General features: G+C 30.0%; 1 protein-coding gene across 2 annotated transcripts; it reads right to left on the reverse strand.

Moving 5' to 3' along the window:
- Window positions 1-3618: 3618 nt before the first annotated feature.
- Window positions 3619-16118, reverse strand: LOC105794026 (prolyl 4-hydroxylase 1). Of its 2 annotated transcripts, none has more exons than XM_012622985.2 (12): window positions 15986-16118; window positions 15418-15465; window positions 14921-14989; window positions 14393-14445; window positions 13816-13881; window positions 12871-12945; window positions 12307-12381; window positions 5549-5619; window positions 5419-5470; window positions 4836-4922; window positions 4547-4639; window positions 3619-3946 (listed from the first exon to the last, which is right to left on the reverse strand). In XM_012622985.2, exons 1-12 carry the CDS (start codon window positions 16047-16049, stop codon window positions 3839-3841), a joined length of 861 nt encoding a protein of 286 aa, XP_012478439.1. In that variant the 5' UTR covers window positions 16050-16118; the 3' UTR covers window positions 3619-3838. The 2 variants fall into 2 exon arrangements, with proteins under 2 accessions (XP_012478439.1, XP_052484215.1); XM_052628255.1 differs by having other exon boundaries at window positions 4547-4629; window positions 15986-16090.
- Window positions 16119-16357: the final 239 nt, after the last annotated feature.

Below are 16357 nucleotides of genomic sequence, written 5' to 3' on the forward strand. Positions count from 1 at the left end.
ATAACACTCTGTAAGTATTTATAAAAATATTTATGGCTCGGTTTATAGAAATGAGGTCCCAATACCTTATTTTCTAAAACCACTTGACTTTATGGTCTTACCACTTGAAATTAATTAATCGTTTATAAAACATAAATTATCATACCAAAAACCTTTTTTAAAACCATATTTGACTCGTAAATATTAAATAATAATATTTACGAACTTACTCGTCGAATTTGTTGCTCTAAAATCACTGTTTCCAACACCACTGAAAAATAGGCTATTACATATGTATGCGTGACTCATATGCTTTGATGTAAGTAAACCTTGAGCTCAAATAAATTAGGAACCAAAAGCTGGTGCGTTGGGTATACGACTTTTGCAATATGCAGCACCATTTAGAATAGTGGAATTCATAGCCCAAGAAATTGATAAATGATATTCTCTCATTGGCATTATATGATAGTTGGAAAGTAAACATGGCCGTGGGTCGTTTGTCTTTGTGATGAATGATTTAATTACTATTTGATAGTAATTGACTTTTTATGAATGAAGATATAATGGTTACCATGAGATAAAATAAGATCATATTAGGAGAACAAATTTATCCCAAAGAGATTAAGGACGTCCTATGAGGGTAACACACTTATGAAAAGGTCATTGGATGAGAACTAGTCAAGTATCTTTCGTAATGATATGTTATTAGGCGAAAAGTTGGTACTTAATTATAAATCATTTGATCCCTAATTACATATGTTCAATTGGTCTCTCAACTAGCTCGTTGAAACCAGAAATGAATTGCATGTTTAATCAAATGAACATAAATGGATAGAAATAATAAAACTAGATAAATGAGTTACATTCATAAATGATCGTGGTTTCTCACTAAGTATGAAAATGACTTGAGAATTAATTTAAGTTTTTGAATCATCATTTAATTAAATAATTGAAGTTTGAAAATGAAATTAAATTAATTGGTCATTGTGAATCAATTGAATGTAGAAGTTAAATGTATTTTCTCTTAGATTCTTTTACGGTAAAGTTGTCATAATTTTAACGAATTAGAATTAGGTTGAGAAAATAATTTAATTTAAAATTTTAATTCATTTAAATTTATTTAATAAATAATATTTATTTTGGGAAATAGAATAGCATGTATTGGATTTGATTAAATTATAAAGCGTTAGGTTAAAAGTCTAGGAATACAAGAGAGACCCGAATCCTCATTATAATACATATGAGGGGAGGCACACCCTATTAGCCACCCCTCTCTCCTAATTCAACTAGGGGATGAGTTTAATATAAAAAAAAACTAGGGGATGAGTTTTTTCTGTTAAATAAGTATTATTTGTATTCTACTAATTCAACTAGAGTTTAGCTTCCTCTCCCTATAAATATACGACACTGGTAGGGCTAACAAAACTTTAAGATATTATTACTATGCCCGAAAATAGTAAAAATTTATGAGTATAAATTATAATTTCTGAGAGTAATAGTTCTATCTATTTCCATGAGAGAGAGATTTACTTTCCTATTGAAAGTAAGAAAATTGTTTTTGGTTTATGTGTTTGATCCAAAATTGTTCGAGCACATGCTCGAAGTAGTTCGTGGTGCAAGAATACCAGAGAAGGTTGTTCGGTTAAAAGCTGGGACCGTTTAGGACCCGTCTCACTCAAAACACAAATATTATTTTGGAAAAAATATTTATTGTTATAAATATCATAAATCAATTCGGTTTTCAATTCTTTTATTTTTCTGCTGAGCAAAAAATATATATTTTCAAACTACATTTTTTCAATCAAGGAGAAGGCTTGAAGTAGAGCCTTGTCTCATGACTACTTCTATTAGTAGCCTAATATAAGGTGTGGGTTGAATGTGGCTACATTGGGGTCGATGAATTTGAGAAATTAGAATCATTAAATGAAATTATATTTGATGTGACAATTGTCCCTCATGGTATTATAAGGATGCCCTTCCTTATTTACATTTTTATCTAGGCGTAGAGGTATACAAATAGTATTTTTTTTAAAATTTGACATATATATATATTTTAAATAGAATTATATGTTGTTTGCTAGTATAATTTATATATTTTAATTTTATTAATTAATTTCTCATACATTTTGACATATTAAATATTTAATTAAATTTTATTATAATTATTATAAATTATTTGTACTACTTTTAATTATATTATAAACTATTTATCATAATCGTTAATGGCCAAGAAATATATGTTTAATGTTGGAGAGAATAACCTAACAAATATAGAATGTTAGAATAATGAAATAAAAGTATATACAATGTTTATTTTTCTTGTTAATTCTATTAGTAATCATATTGTCATATAATTTTTAGGCTAATTACCCAAAATGCTTATTTTTAACCATAATTATTAGATTAGGCCGATTTTTTGCAAAATTTATTGGATTAGACCGATTTTGGAGAAAAAAAGGGAAAACTTGTTCAACTAAACGAGTTTTCAATGAATATAACAGGGAAACACTTTCAACTAGACGCGTTTTTAGATTTGGGCAAATTGTTAAATGTTAGTGTTATTATTCTTCAGTCCTGGGTTTCATTTTTCTCCTACTCATATTTTTATTTTTTTTATTTCATGTTGTTTTAAACCTTTTAAATTTTTAATTAATTTTTTTAACATAGTACTTCTTTAGATGGTTACATAGTAGAGGTGTTCATGGGCCGGGCCGGGTTGGCCGGCCCAAAAAAATTCGGCCGGCCGAAATATGGGCCTAGAATTTTGCCCAGTGCCCGCCGAAAAATTCATAAGCCTGGCCTGCCCGGCCCGCCTGCTTTTTAAATAAATACCAAAATTTATTTTAAAATTAAAATAAAATTAAAAAAGTATTTTAAAAATATTTTAAAATTAAAAAATTTAAAAAGTATTTTAAAAATTTAAAAATTTTTAAAATTAAAAATTTTAAAAAGTATTTTAAAAGTATTTTAAAGTTAAAAATAAAAATAAAAATAAAAATATTTATTATTCGGTAGGGGCCGGCCAGCCCGGCCAAAAAGTTGTGCCCGAGGCCGACCCATTTTTAATCGGGCCTCGTTTTTTGCCCAAGCCCATATTTCGGCCTATATTTTTACCCAAACCCTCCCATATTTCGGGCGGGCCTTCGGGTAGGGCAGGCCGCCCGACCATGAACACCTCTATTACATAGTTACAAACAAATCATTGATTCTCGTGTTCAATTTTTTTCCTATTTAGATTTATATTTTTTATTATATGTTGCTTCAAACTTTTTAAAATTTTAATTAACTTTTTTAACATATTAGTTCTTTAGATGGTTAGATAGCTACAATTACATCATCAAGTCGGAGGTTCAATTACTTTTATAAGCATATTAATGTATTTTTATTTCATATTGTTTTAAGCTTTTCTAAAATTAAATGCTAATGTCATCTACGTGACAATTCACATGTATATCACCTCAACAGAGTTAAAAATATGTTAACATTTACATTTATTTTAAAGTGATTTGATAAAAATATAAGTTTAAGGATTAAAAGAGACGAAAAATTAAATACATGGCTAAAATAACTTTTTATAAAATTGGAGGGTCAAAAAATTATTATACCATCTTTAAACAATAAAATGAATTGCGAGACGGATTTGAAAAAAACATTATATAGATTACTAGGTATGTTGTTCCAATGGCTTTTTCATATCTGCCTTACGGGTACTGGCATGGGATACAATTCTCAAAAATAATATTATGAAAATCTTTTTTAAAAAAATTATTCGTGCAAGAGATACCCGTATCCGATATCTAATCTGAATCCAAGATAAATTTCTATACATAGGTGGAGAAAGATGGTTAAGAATTTAAAATTAAGAAATAGGCTTTTTCCTCATCCATTTTGTTGCTGACCATTTCTCACCTGACAAAACCGCGCATCCTCCATGCAAGCTATTTGGATCAGACTGCCCGTCGAGTCCCTAACGGAAGTAAGCAATGCAAACAACAACAAAGATAACCAAATCAGAGAAATCTTACTAAATTCACTTCAAACTTAAGGTATCCTACTAGGTACCCTTTCTAGTATGAGATATTTGGACAATGCAATCAAATACAGACCATGTTTTTAATGCAACATCTCGATACGGCAAATTCCAACAAGAACAATACACTTCCCTAATGTCCAGAAACATTTACCGGAACCAAAAATATTGTTTATCTTGATTTCCAGTCTAATCTCACAAGGGCTATGTTTCGAACTTTTTTATACGAAAACTAAAAGTAGCAAGGGTATTTTCCATATTCTAGTCTGATTACATGATGTATAACCCTCGATATATTCAGCACAGAAACCACATAACAAGTAGCTAAACTGAAACATGAAACCTCATGAGGCGTAATGTAAATAACTATTAGTCTATTTTCCTAAATATTTTAGTCTATTTTCCTAAATATTTTTAATTTCTATTTTTTTTTTCTTCATTGATGGTTGAATTATCCAGTCCAACCAGAATCTGAAAATCTGATGGTTTTGACTTTCAATCCAATATTTTAAATACATTGAGAAGAACGAAACAAACCATGCTCCAGAAAAGTACGGCATCTCCTTTGATCGGTTTTATTGACATCCCTTTAACAACCTTCCCACCACAGCTACAATCGCCTGTACCAGCCTGAGATTACATAACACACTTAAAAAATAATGCAAGGTAAAGCACCCTATGTTGCTCAGATTCTTTATTTTTTGGAACAGTATTCGTGTTCAATGCTCATGTCTAAAATATGAATATAGGATATGGATACATGAAAAACCTTAGAAAGGTACACATCAATTCATTGTATCTTTTTTTTAATGAAAGAAGGAATTACCCTAGGGAAATATGTTTCTCCTCCTTCAACATCATCACTAAGATACATGAGCATAGTTGCTATTCGTTGACTGCGCTTAATGTTAAACTGCATTAGTGGCAAAGGAAATGGATCAAGATTCCACCATATCACGAGAACAGATATAAATCTAATCCCGACCAATAGATAGACTACGTTTGATGTAATCAAGCCAAGTTAGCTCAAAGCTATAAGAAATTTGGATTCAAGTTCAACTTAATTTTCAAGGCTTGAAGTTGGACTTGAACTCAAATTGAGATAAATATCGCCTGGGGTTTGCTCAATTAAGCTTTGATTAAACTCATTTAACTAATAAAAAATGAGCTAAATTCTCATACTTGACTCCAAGCTTGATTATTTGTGCTTGAAGTTGAGTACTTTTTAATACGAATTAAAAATACAAAAGCCCAATTAGACTCACAAGCTGCTCAAGTTAAACATTAGGATACTCAAACTCAACGCCACAATGACTGAACTTCTCAAGCTGAACCCAAGTAACTTATGAGCACAAATGTCTAGTTTATACCCCTAACCAAGTCAATTTTGAGAAAAACATATCACTTACAGGATCAGAAAAGTAATCATGGTGGGGCTTGTAAAACTGATCCTTTTCATACCTGTGATGCATTAGATGTTATTCTGTTTTCATGCTTTTTCAGAAATATTTTACACAAATAATATGTCATTAACCAAACCTTAAAACTTGGATTTGCTCCCCATGTTCAGCTGGTATTTGAGAAAACACTGAAATCCGCTTTTCAATTGCCTTGAGATTAAAAGAAACAAAAAGTTAGGAGAACACTTGATTACACAATTTATTAAGCAATTGGAGAGGATAGATGTAAACAACAGCTTGAAATGTTAGAAATGGAAACCTATCATGCATATTGAAACTATACATACGAATATGTGACAGTCATCCAAGTCCAAGTACCATAGAATGCATCCAAAATCTAAAACATAAGGATAAGAATTTATATTGGAGAGAAGAACTGCATCTGACAACCATGTCCAACACATTTAGATAATAGCTATTGAGAATCTGACACATATACCCATGTCGAATGTCGAATGCATATGGGTATCCAACACATCCAAATCCAATTAACATTGACAATATAAATTTGGTATCATCATTTATATGCCAATTTGGACCAATGCTTGTACGCTTTACCCCTTAGCTACTAATAAATACCTTCTACTACATTACTCTTTTACTTTTTTTTATTTTTCTTGAAGTACTCAAGTCTAACATGTTTGGAAATGGGTATGAGAGTGCAATCTTCCTTACACATGAGAAAATATATAAAAACTGAGGATACCCATGTCGAATGCATACTCATTTTAGAGATTAGAAGATATCTTTTGTAATCTTTAACCTTAGGTAATTGATATCCCTTGATATTAAGATCCATTTAATTTAGGAGACAAACCTCTTAAGATTTAGTTTCTGTTCCTTTTTGTGTATAATAATTTCCCATAAATATTTTGATGTAATATACTGCTATAGAATGAATAAAAAATTGTCTCGTTCACTCAACTCTTTATGGCATCAGAGCTAGAACAAAATTTCCCATTGTCTATAGCTGAAACAGTCATTTCTAAAAGTAGTAGACCAGCATCAACAAAAGAGAGAACCATGAGTCTTGAGGGAGATCCATCTCATCATTCATTGCAGCTGACCCTTCATAAGCTGAATTAAAAAAAAAAACTACCTGGAATGGGAACAATCCGTGAAGTTGGCCATTGATGGGAGGGGAAGCTTGAATATCCGACAGGGCATAAGAAGAAACCAGAAGAAGATGACAAACGGATAGGTGGATGGTGGTCCAAGAATTCTATGATCTTTGCTCGGCTAATTAACTCCATGGAACCTTCAATAGGTGAACCTTATCTTTGTCTTCCTATTGCAAAGATGTTTAGGAGGGTATGAGAGAAACCTATTTAAACTTTGAAATTTTTTCTAAAATATTTGAACAAAAACCAAGCTATGGAGGACTAGACAAGGAGATAGAGAAGTTACAAAATATTACAATGAAATGGTGTCACTATGGCAAGAATTAGATCACTGTTATAATAATGAATGAGATAGTTCTTTAGATGGTATAAGATTCATGAAAAAAAGAAAAAAAGTGAAAGAGTCTAGCTTTTCTTAGATAGGTTAAATCAAGATTATAATGAAGTGAGAGTTAGAATCCTTGGGAAAAAAAACCATTACCTTCTATTAGAGAAGCCTTTCTGAAATTAGAAGAGATGAATCTAGGAGAAAAGTCAAGTTAATACTTGACCTTGATCACAAACTTGTCATTGAAAATTCTACACTAGCTACAATAAGAAATGACTTTGACAATGATAGGAAAATAAACTATAGCGTGACCATTGTAAAAAATTGTAATGACCCGAAATTCAGTGTTGTCGGATATTGTTGTTTCGAGACCTTGTTTTCATAAATCGAGTCTGTAAATATTAAATAGGGATATTTACGAAGTTAGTATATAAATGACTTGGAATCCGATTAAGTAATTTAGCCGAAAATTGTTGTAGTATGCACAAAGACCAATAATGATATTATTGTAATTACATACTTATTTTACCTTATTTATTAATATAAGCCATTGTCATTATTATTTCAGTTTCTTTTTCTGTGTATATAAATAAACTGAATTGTAATAAAGTCCTAAGAATAATATGATTATTCTTAAAAAGTCTTTAGTCAAGTATCATTGTGAGTTTGAACAACAATAATGCAATGAAACTGATGTGTAGATGATTGATGACAAAGTGTTGTTATTGACATAAGGATGTCAAAATCAATATATGAGTATCTGTTAGAAAACAACATATTGAATTGACCCGCTACGAGTATGTTTATTGGATTATTATGTAATAGTCACAATATTACTCAAAGGGATAACTATATATATGATCCTCAGGCTTGAGATCATCATTGTCCCAACATCATGAGTTGTATATTTTAACACAGTCAAACGTCTATCATAACAGGTTATACTATAAAGACTGATGTTGGGTATGCCACAATCTACTTACTACATATTCATGTTAAACTGCATGATTTAGTAATGAGATAAGCATATAATACTTGTATGAGTTAAATTGTGGTGATTAATATGTAATATCGAGAAAGAAGACTAAATTAAATGAAATAGAAAATAACATGATTTAATTGATATGTGGTACCTGGTATGAAATTGAGTTAAAGCATGTTATATGTTGTATTGAAATGGTAAATTGATGATGAATTGAGAATGATGGAATGTGAATTGAACTATGTGATGATATTGGAAATTGGTTATCCTATTAACTGTACGGGTTTATACTTCGGTTTGACCAATTATGCACTCAGTATATTTGCTTCGGTTTATCCGATTGTGCACTTACGTGCCTGTATTTTCAGGCTTAGATTATTTTGGATTCAGATTGGGCCCAACAGATTCTGACAATTCAAATAATTGCAAATATTCAAATTATAAATATTTTAATTTTGAATATAATAATTCATTTTACTTTTATGATGATAACACAATCCAAATTTATCTTATAAAATTTTTTTATATATATTTAGTAGAAATATTTTATATAAAATAATTAAAGTTATTATATGTCACATTTATGATTATATGATATGTATATGAATTTCAAAATATTTTTATTACTGATGTTATTAATATTTCATAACAAACCATATTTAATTATTTTTATAATTATAACACCAATTATTATATTATTAAATTAATATATTATATCATTATATATTTTATATTATCATTAAATTTAAATTTAAATTTTACAGAATAGAATAATTATTAGTTTTATATATTTATTATACATATATAATTATTGAATTAAAACATGTTATATTCAATTAACATTTAAAAATTTATTCCACTTTATAATTTAACATAAAAATTTATTATTAATTACTTTTGCTATTAATAAAATTTTAATATATGTAATATTTAGAATACATCTTCATAAAATAAATAATTATCATTTATTTATATGTTATTTTTATTTAGAGTAATATATAATATAATTATATTAATTATTAATGCCTATTTCAGATGTTGAGCTATAAATTCAAACCTTTTCAAGCTTCGAATTGAATTTATCTTGAGCTTGGGATAAATTAGTCTCGAACTTGGATCCTTCCCGACTCAGACTTTCTCAAGATTGAGCTTTATCAAGCTCAAGTTTTCTCAAACTTGGATCGTTATGTGTTCAAATCGACATGGTTAAACTTTCGGGCTCAAGCCTATCACACCCTATGTTTAGGATAACAAGTGATTTACCTTTGAAGGTATTTGGATGTAGTTTGTTCATATTCATGGTAGAAACTGTGGGAAGTTAGATCCTAAGGCTTGAAAACGTGTTTTTGTAGGATATGCATTAACACAAAAAGATACAAGTGCTATGATCGACAAACAAAAAGAATACTTGTTTCAATATATATTACCTTCTTTGAAAAGCTTCTAACTCTCTTGAAAAGCTTTTTGAGCCAAAGATTCAAATAAGTATTGAATCACACGATAGCTTAGATAAAGACCTTGTAGAACCATCTCATAACATTACTAGAGATGAGAACGATGTTCAAACAAACACCAAGGCATTGCTTGTTTATTCAAGGAGGAATTAGAGTCAAGGAAATGAGATGGACCTTACTCAACACTGCCAAGAATCTACATCCCAGATTGTTCATGATGTTAGGGAATTCTTATAAGGGATAATGTCACATTTGATACTACTTGTACTTTCATAAAATGTTCAACACGGTACCTGTACTTTAAAAATGTCCTATGTAGCATCTGAACTATCAATGTGTTCTATAATGATACATGTACTTTCATAAAATGTCCAATGTGGTACCAGAACTATCAATATGTGTTTTATTATGGTACATAATGTTAACACCGTTAGTGAATTGCTAAATCAACCAATGAAAATTTGATACAAATTTTTTTCCAAAATATCAAGTTCATATGGATAATATAACATTATATGAAAAACTAAATAAAATTTAAATTAAAACAAATAACTAAACATATGGTAAGTAAAAAGAAATGAATGCTAAATTTACATAAGCAAAAACATCATCTTCTCCGTTTAAGTAAATAAATAGTCATCTTCTCCAAAGAGTTTTCCATTTGAAATTATATTTTTATTAACCATGGAAGTACATGTACTTTCATGTAAATTTAGTATTTTCTTTTTGTTAACTATATGCTTAGTTATTTGTTTTAAAATTTAATTTATTGTTATTTAGCTTTCACATAACATTATATTATTCATTTGGACTTGATGATTTGAGAACAAAAAATTTACGCATCAAATTTTCATTGACTGGTTTAGCAATTCACTAACGCAATAACACCAACATAATAAAACACACATTGATAGTTCAAGTACCACATTGGACATTTTGAAAGTACAGATACTATATTGGACATTTTATGAAAGTGCAGGTACCAAATGTGACATTATCCCTTCTTATAATGACCCCCTAGTTACTAAGTCAGATATTACTAAGTCTAATCTTGTATCTATTCCTAATCTCCCGATTGCCAAAAGGAAAAGAGTGTGGAGCTGTGTTAAATACACTTTGTCCAATTTTGTTTCTTACAAAAATTTGTCACTTGCTTTTTTCCTTTTACCTCACAACTAGCTATTGTGAAGATTCCTAAGAATATACAAGATGCCCTAAAGGTTCCATATTGGAGAGAGCCTATCTACAAGGAGGTGAAAGCTCTTGTAAAGAATAACACGCAGCAAATTGTAAAGTTACCAAAGGGAAAGAAGACGGTTGAATGCAAAAGGGTTTTCACAATCAAGTTCAAAACAGATAGGTTGATTGAAAGATACAATTTGAGGTTGGTTACTAAAGCTTTCACACAAACCTATGGGATTGACTAACAAGAGATCTTTGCACCAGTAGCCAAGTTGAATACTGTCAGAGTTCTTTCAATTGCAGTGAATCTTGATTCGCCTCTTCAGTAGCTAGTTCAGGAAAATGTGTTCCTCAATAGGGATCTAAATGAGGAAGTTTCTATGGATTCACCGCCTGGATTTGAAAAAGAATTTGAAGCAAAGATGTGCAAATTAAGGAAGTCCTTGTATGGTTTAAAACAATCACCTACAACTTGGTTCGAGAGATTTACCATGTTCATTAAAAAAAAGGTATTCCCAAGGGCAAGCTAATCATACTATGTTGTTTGTAAAACACTCAAATGAGGGGAAGATTGCTATTCTTATTGTATGAGTTGTTGATATCATCCTCATAGGAGATGATGAAGCAAAATTGAAGCTATTGAAGCAAAAATTGGCCTCTGGATTTGAGATCAAGGACTTAGGAAGCTAGTGGTAATTTTTGGGCATGAATATAGCTCATTCAAAAAGAGGTTTGGTGGTTTCATAGGAAAAAAATATGTGTATGACTTACTTAAAAGAACTAAAATAAGTCAATGCAAGCCAACAGTGACACCAATTGATGTTAATCTAAAGTTTGGAAACAAAGAAGGGAAACTACTCGATGTGGTGAGTTAATTCATGCACTCACCACATGAAGAACACCTTGAGGCAGTCTACCTTATATTGAGATATCTAAAAGGTTCTCCAAGAGAAGAGTCATTTTTGGGGAAAAATGAGCAGCGAGGTATCAAAGTTTACATAGACATAGATTGAGCAAGTTCGATTCATATAGAAGATCCACCACAGGCTACTGTACATTTGTTTGGGGAAATTTAGTGACTTGGAGAAGCAAAAATCAAAGTGTCATAGCTTGTAGCAATGTTGAAGCATAATATCGAGATATGGCTCATGGGATTTATGAAATAATGTTGCTAAAGAAGATATTGGAAGAATTGAAGAAATCTACAACCATGCCTATAAAGCTCTATTGTGATAACAAGGCTGCAATTAGTATGGCTCATAATCCAGTTCAACATGACAGAACAAAGCATGTTGAGATTGACTGACACCTCATCGAAGAGAAGATTTAAGCCGGAATGATTTGCTTACCTTTTATCCCAACTTCATAACAAGTTGCAGATATCCTTACCCAAAGATTGTCAAAGTCATTTTTCGAGTACTTAATTAACAAGTTGGGCATAATAGATATCTATGCACCAACTTGAGGGGGAGTGTAGAGATTAGAAGAAATCTTTAGTAATTTTTTACCTTGGGTAATTGATACCCCTTGATATTAGGATCCATTTATTTAGGAGACAAATCCCTTAAATTTAGGATTTAGTTTCTGTCTTTTTTGTGTATAATATCTTCTTAAAAATATTATGATGTAATATACTGCTGTAGAATAAATAAAAAACTTCTCTTTCCCTCAATTTTTCACTCATATCCAATGATCATCTCCAAATCCAAGTAAAGTCGAAAACATCGAGAATGCGAATTTATATTGGAGAAAAGTAACTAGAAATCTAACCTGTATCATTGGATACTTTCTTTCATTTGGCCTCAAGAACATACCAGAGCTTGTCCTGACCTTACTCTTAATTCCCTGAGAAACAAAGGCTATTTATTAAGTAAGGTCAATTCTTACATTGAAAAAAAAGTTATCAAAGGTAAGAATAGAACCAACAATTCATGTGTTCATTTCATGTTTATGTATATTTTAAGTATCATTATCATGTAAGATCAATTATTACCTTGGTTGATATGCTCTCAATCAAGATTTCTCAATTTCAATGTAAGAGAAGATCTCCCATCATGAATTTCCAAGTGAACTTCAAAAATGGGATACTTTACACAAACGATACATACTTAAATTCAACATTTAGATCTGATTCTTTATTTTACTTTAAGTATTCATGTCCAACACATATTTGGACATATGTACAAGGAAATGGCACTCTAAATGCATAAGAACACTTGGGAAAAAAATAGACATACTCATAATGGACCCACCCATGTTCGAAGCTCAAATCCAAGTTCAAGTAATATAATGAGGCACCACAAATTCAAGGAAAGGAAAAGAAGAGAAATGTACCATCCCAGTTTTTGCATCCACCACAGTAGAAACTTGAAGCCGAGGGAGGGCAATGGCTTTAAGGTAGTCGCATTCCTGCAGAGATCATCAAGGATGAAGCCAAAAATTCTATATTGTAGTGTTGAGACAAAAAAAACTTATCAAATTACAACTTTTTTAGCCAAAATATTTTCTTTTACTATCTTCTAAGTATAGAACTACCAAAAATTAAAAATTTTTTGAAGGCAATACAAAAGGAATAGAGGCAAGCAAGCATGGAGATCATAACATAATAGTAAAAAGTCTATCATGCTAAGTTAGCAAAGTAATCCAAACTTATTGGGTTCGGATCTGATCCGACTCAATCCTATAAGGGCATTTTTCTCAAAAATCGAGTTTGGGGGCAGGGCAGGTTTTAATTAAAATTTTCAAGATTGGATTAAGGTCAAGCTTAGATCAGATTTGTCCTATCCTGAAATATGAACTAAAATGCTTCTCTTTTACTCTTGTAACTATTTATATATTTTTTAATTAAGCATTTTTCTTAATTTTTATTAGATTTTATAATACTTATTTGATTATTCTTATATTTTAATTAGCATTTTTATTTTTTTGTAAAGTTGATATAAAGTATTATGTAGGCTTTAGGGATGGGGTGAGAAGTTTTTCCATTTCAGAGTAAGGTTTGGGAGTTCAAATATTAATTACAATTGGACTTGGCATGAAAGCAAAGTTGGGATCGAGATGAGAAAAAAAGTCAGTTCATCTTGCTCCATTATCATCCCAACTATACGTCTGACATGGATATGATCAAACTTTTTAAAGGTTTTCAATGTATCTAAAGATCCTTGAAAGTAATATTTTATTGTCATATGTTGGACAAAAATATTGAATACAAAACTTAAGAAAAAAAAAGGACAAATAGAATAAGATAAGATACATAACAGAATAACATAAAATACATACCTCGTTGCTAAGGAAATTATGAAGTACTATAATTCGAGGAGACCAGCTAATTATTTCAGGTTTGACCTACATCAAAAAATAAAAATAAAAATTTAATAAATTTTTCTTTTCCATTTAAAAAAAGTGTAAGAAGAATCATCTTCCAGATCAATTTTATTTTACACAACATAAAAGACATATAAAAAATCAATCCTACAAAGTAGAATTAAATCGAGCGAGCTCAAGTAGATTGATCTTTATTTTGAACAGAATTTGAGTTTTAAAAATAAAACTGCTCAAGTCAAGCTTAGAACCTCAAATTTTTGAGTCATGCTCAAGCTTGAGCTTCTAATAGCTTAAACCTTGACTCAATTATTCTTCTACTAGATATATTAGAGTTATATTAGAGTTGTACGACACACACTCAAAAAAAACTGCTAACACAACACAAATATATGAAAATGTCAAAATATTCATAATCCAGATTCTTGGCATGTCAAAGGTTTTAAAAATTAAAGAATATCTTAAACGCAATTATTAAACTAGAAAATATGAAACACGACATGAATATACGAATGGTTAAGTGTAAGAAACATACATATCCAAGACGCAAAATTTCTGCTTCTTGATCACCACGCCAATGACTCAAACCTGAAATTTTAAAATATGGTTAGAACTTAAAAGATTCTTCATCCAAAGTTCAATTATGCTGAAAAACATTCGATTACTTTATTGTTTGAGAACAATGAAGAATAGATGTTACTAGACCTCAAATGTGAGTGCCTGGTATGTGTTTAGTATGGATATGATCAAAAAAATTTCTATATATTTGGAGGATCATACTTTTGTATCCATGTCTGGATGTGCTGAAAACGAGTGTCAGATATAGATTCTTCAAGGAAGATAAAGATTCGGAATAGTAAGGTAAGAACCTCTGTTACTTAGACTCGGGTGCATGCCAAATATGAGTATGTATTCAACACTAGTATAGGCAGATTTTTCTGAACTTTTCATATATTTGGAAGATCTTTGATGGTCAATACTCATATCACATGAGTATCAAAGACTGAAAGTTAAAGAAAAAGAAAAATTAGAACAACATAGGTGAAGTAAGAACCCTACCAACCTATTGGCAACCTGAGATGACCGTCACTTTGCCTTGTATGCAGTTTTGTAGTAGGAAAGTGATAATTACCTATAAAAGAAGAGAGGAGAATTTTAAAAACATAAAAATTAAGGAAAGAAATATTCAAGATGATGCTAGCTAAAACATTACAAAAGTTGCACTTTCCTATGATTTAGATTCAAATGTAAGTGTCAGATAGAAATGTGTCTGCAGCCCTTCTCTTATTTCTAGATTGCAACCGTTGTACCAATATATAGGAGAGATCCACTTAGGTTAATGTAAAACTAAGTTTAAACACTTATATAATTTTCTATATGATTTATATTTTAACTAAAGGGTCATTGGATTTAGTAATATAACTCTTAAAGTTTCACATCATTCTAAGTCTCTATCAGATTGGTCAAGAATACTTTTTAATAACATGAAAAAATTGAAATACCACAATTGTTGCATGATAAGTTATACAAACATATATATATATTGAATGATGAAAATACCGTATGAAATTTCTAATCTTCGTATGAATGCTAGCTGAAACAAAGCACCTGCAATTTTCCCATATCATGAAAATTAATTTATGAAGAATAACAACAAATCTAAGCAGCAAAACAATTGAAAATCTAATCCATTGCTTCAATGCTAATACAAGTTTCAATGTCAGAATTGAAATTTCTCTCTTCAAACATAAAATACAAGTGATAATAATAAGAAATATTTCACAAATTCGCTCATGCCGAAACAAAAATATGATAAAATTATTTGAACGTAATCAATTAAAAATAAAAAACCAGCGAAAACCCCATTTCATGTCTCAACCAAATGCATCAATCTGTTGAGTTAAATCTCTGGTTTTCATGGTTTGGAAGATATATTTCAAGGAAGGAAAAAAAACCCATGAATTTAAAACTAAAAAAATGGTGGGAAATCAGACAACATTGATGAAAGAGAAAAGAACAAGAGATACCCCACCATTGGTGTTTGAAGTTGAAAGATTGAGAGATAATAGAACTTTTTTTTGAAAGGAAAATGTAAATTTGGAATTGGAATTGGGTGGAAATTACATACCGATAATCATTCCGACAGTAACAAAGGTTAATAAACCGAGAACGATCTTCATAGCAGGAGCCATCGCCTACGGAAGTTGCTTGTGTCGGATAAAAAAAAACTGAGTTTGAACAGTTAAAAACTATTTTTTTTCTTATCGCATTAATAAAATTTTTAATTTATCATTTAATTAAAAGGAAATTTATTTTGAATTTTTATGCCTATTTTATTATATTGATCAGTTATATATACATTTATTTTTATTTATTTATTAATTGTTTTATTGAATTGATGTAGTACAGATCACTAATTTAATTAAAAAATTAAAAAGTCCTTTCATAATTAAAATAATTTATATTATTTAAATATAATTTAATATTTTATTAAAAATAT

The sequence above is a fragment of the Gossypium raimondii genome, chromosome 3, assembly GCF_025698545.1.
Source record: "Gossypium raimondii isolate GPD5lz chromosome 3, ASM2569854v1, whole genome shotgun sequence".
In the NCBI taxonomy this organism is placed as follows: Eukaryota; Viridiplantae; Streptophyta; class Magnoliopsida; order Malvales; family Malvaceae; genus Gossypium; species Gossypium raimondii.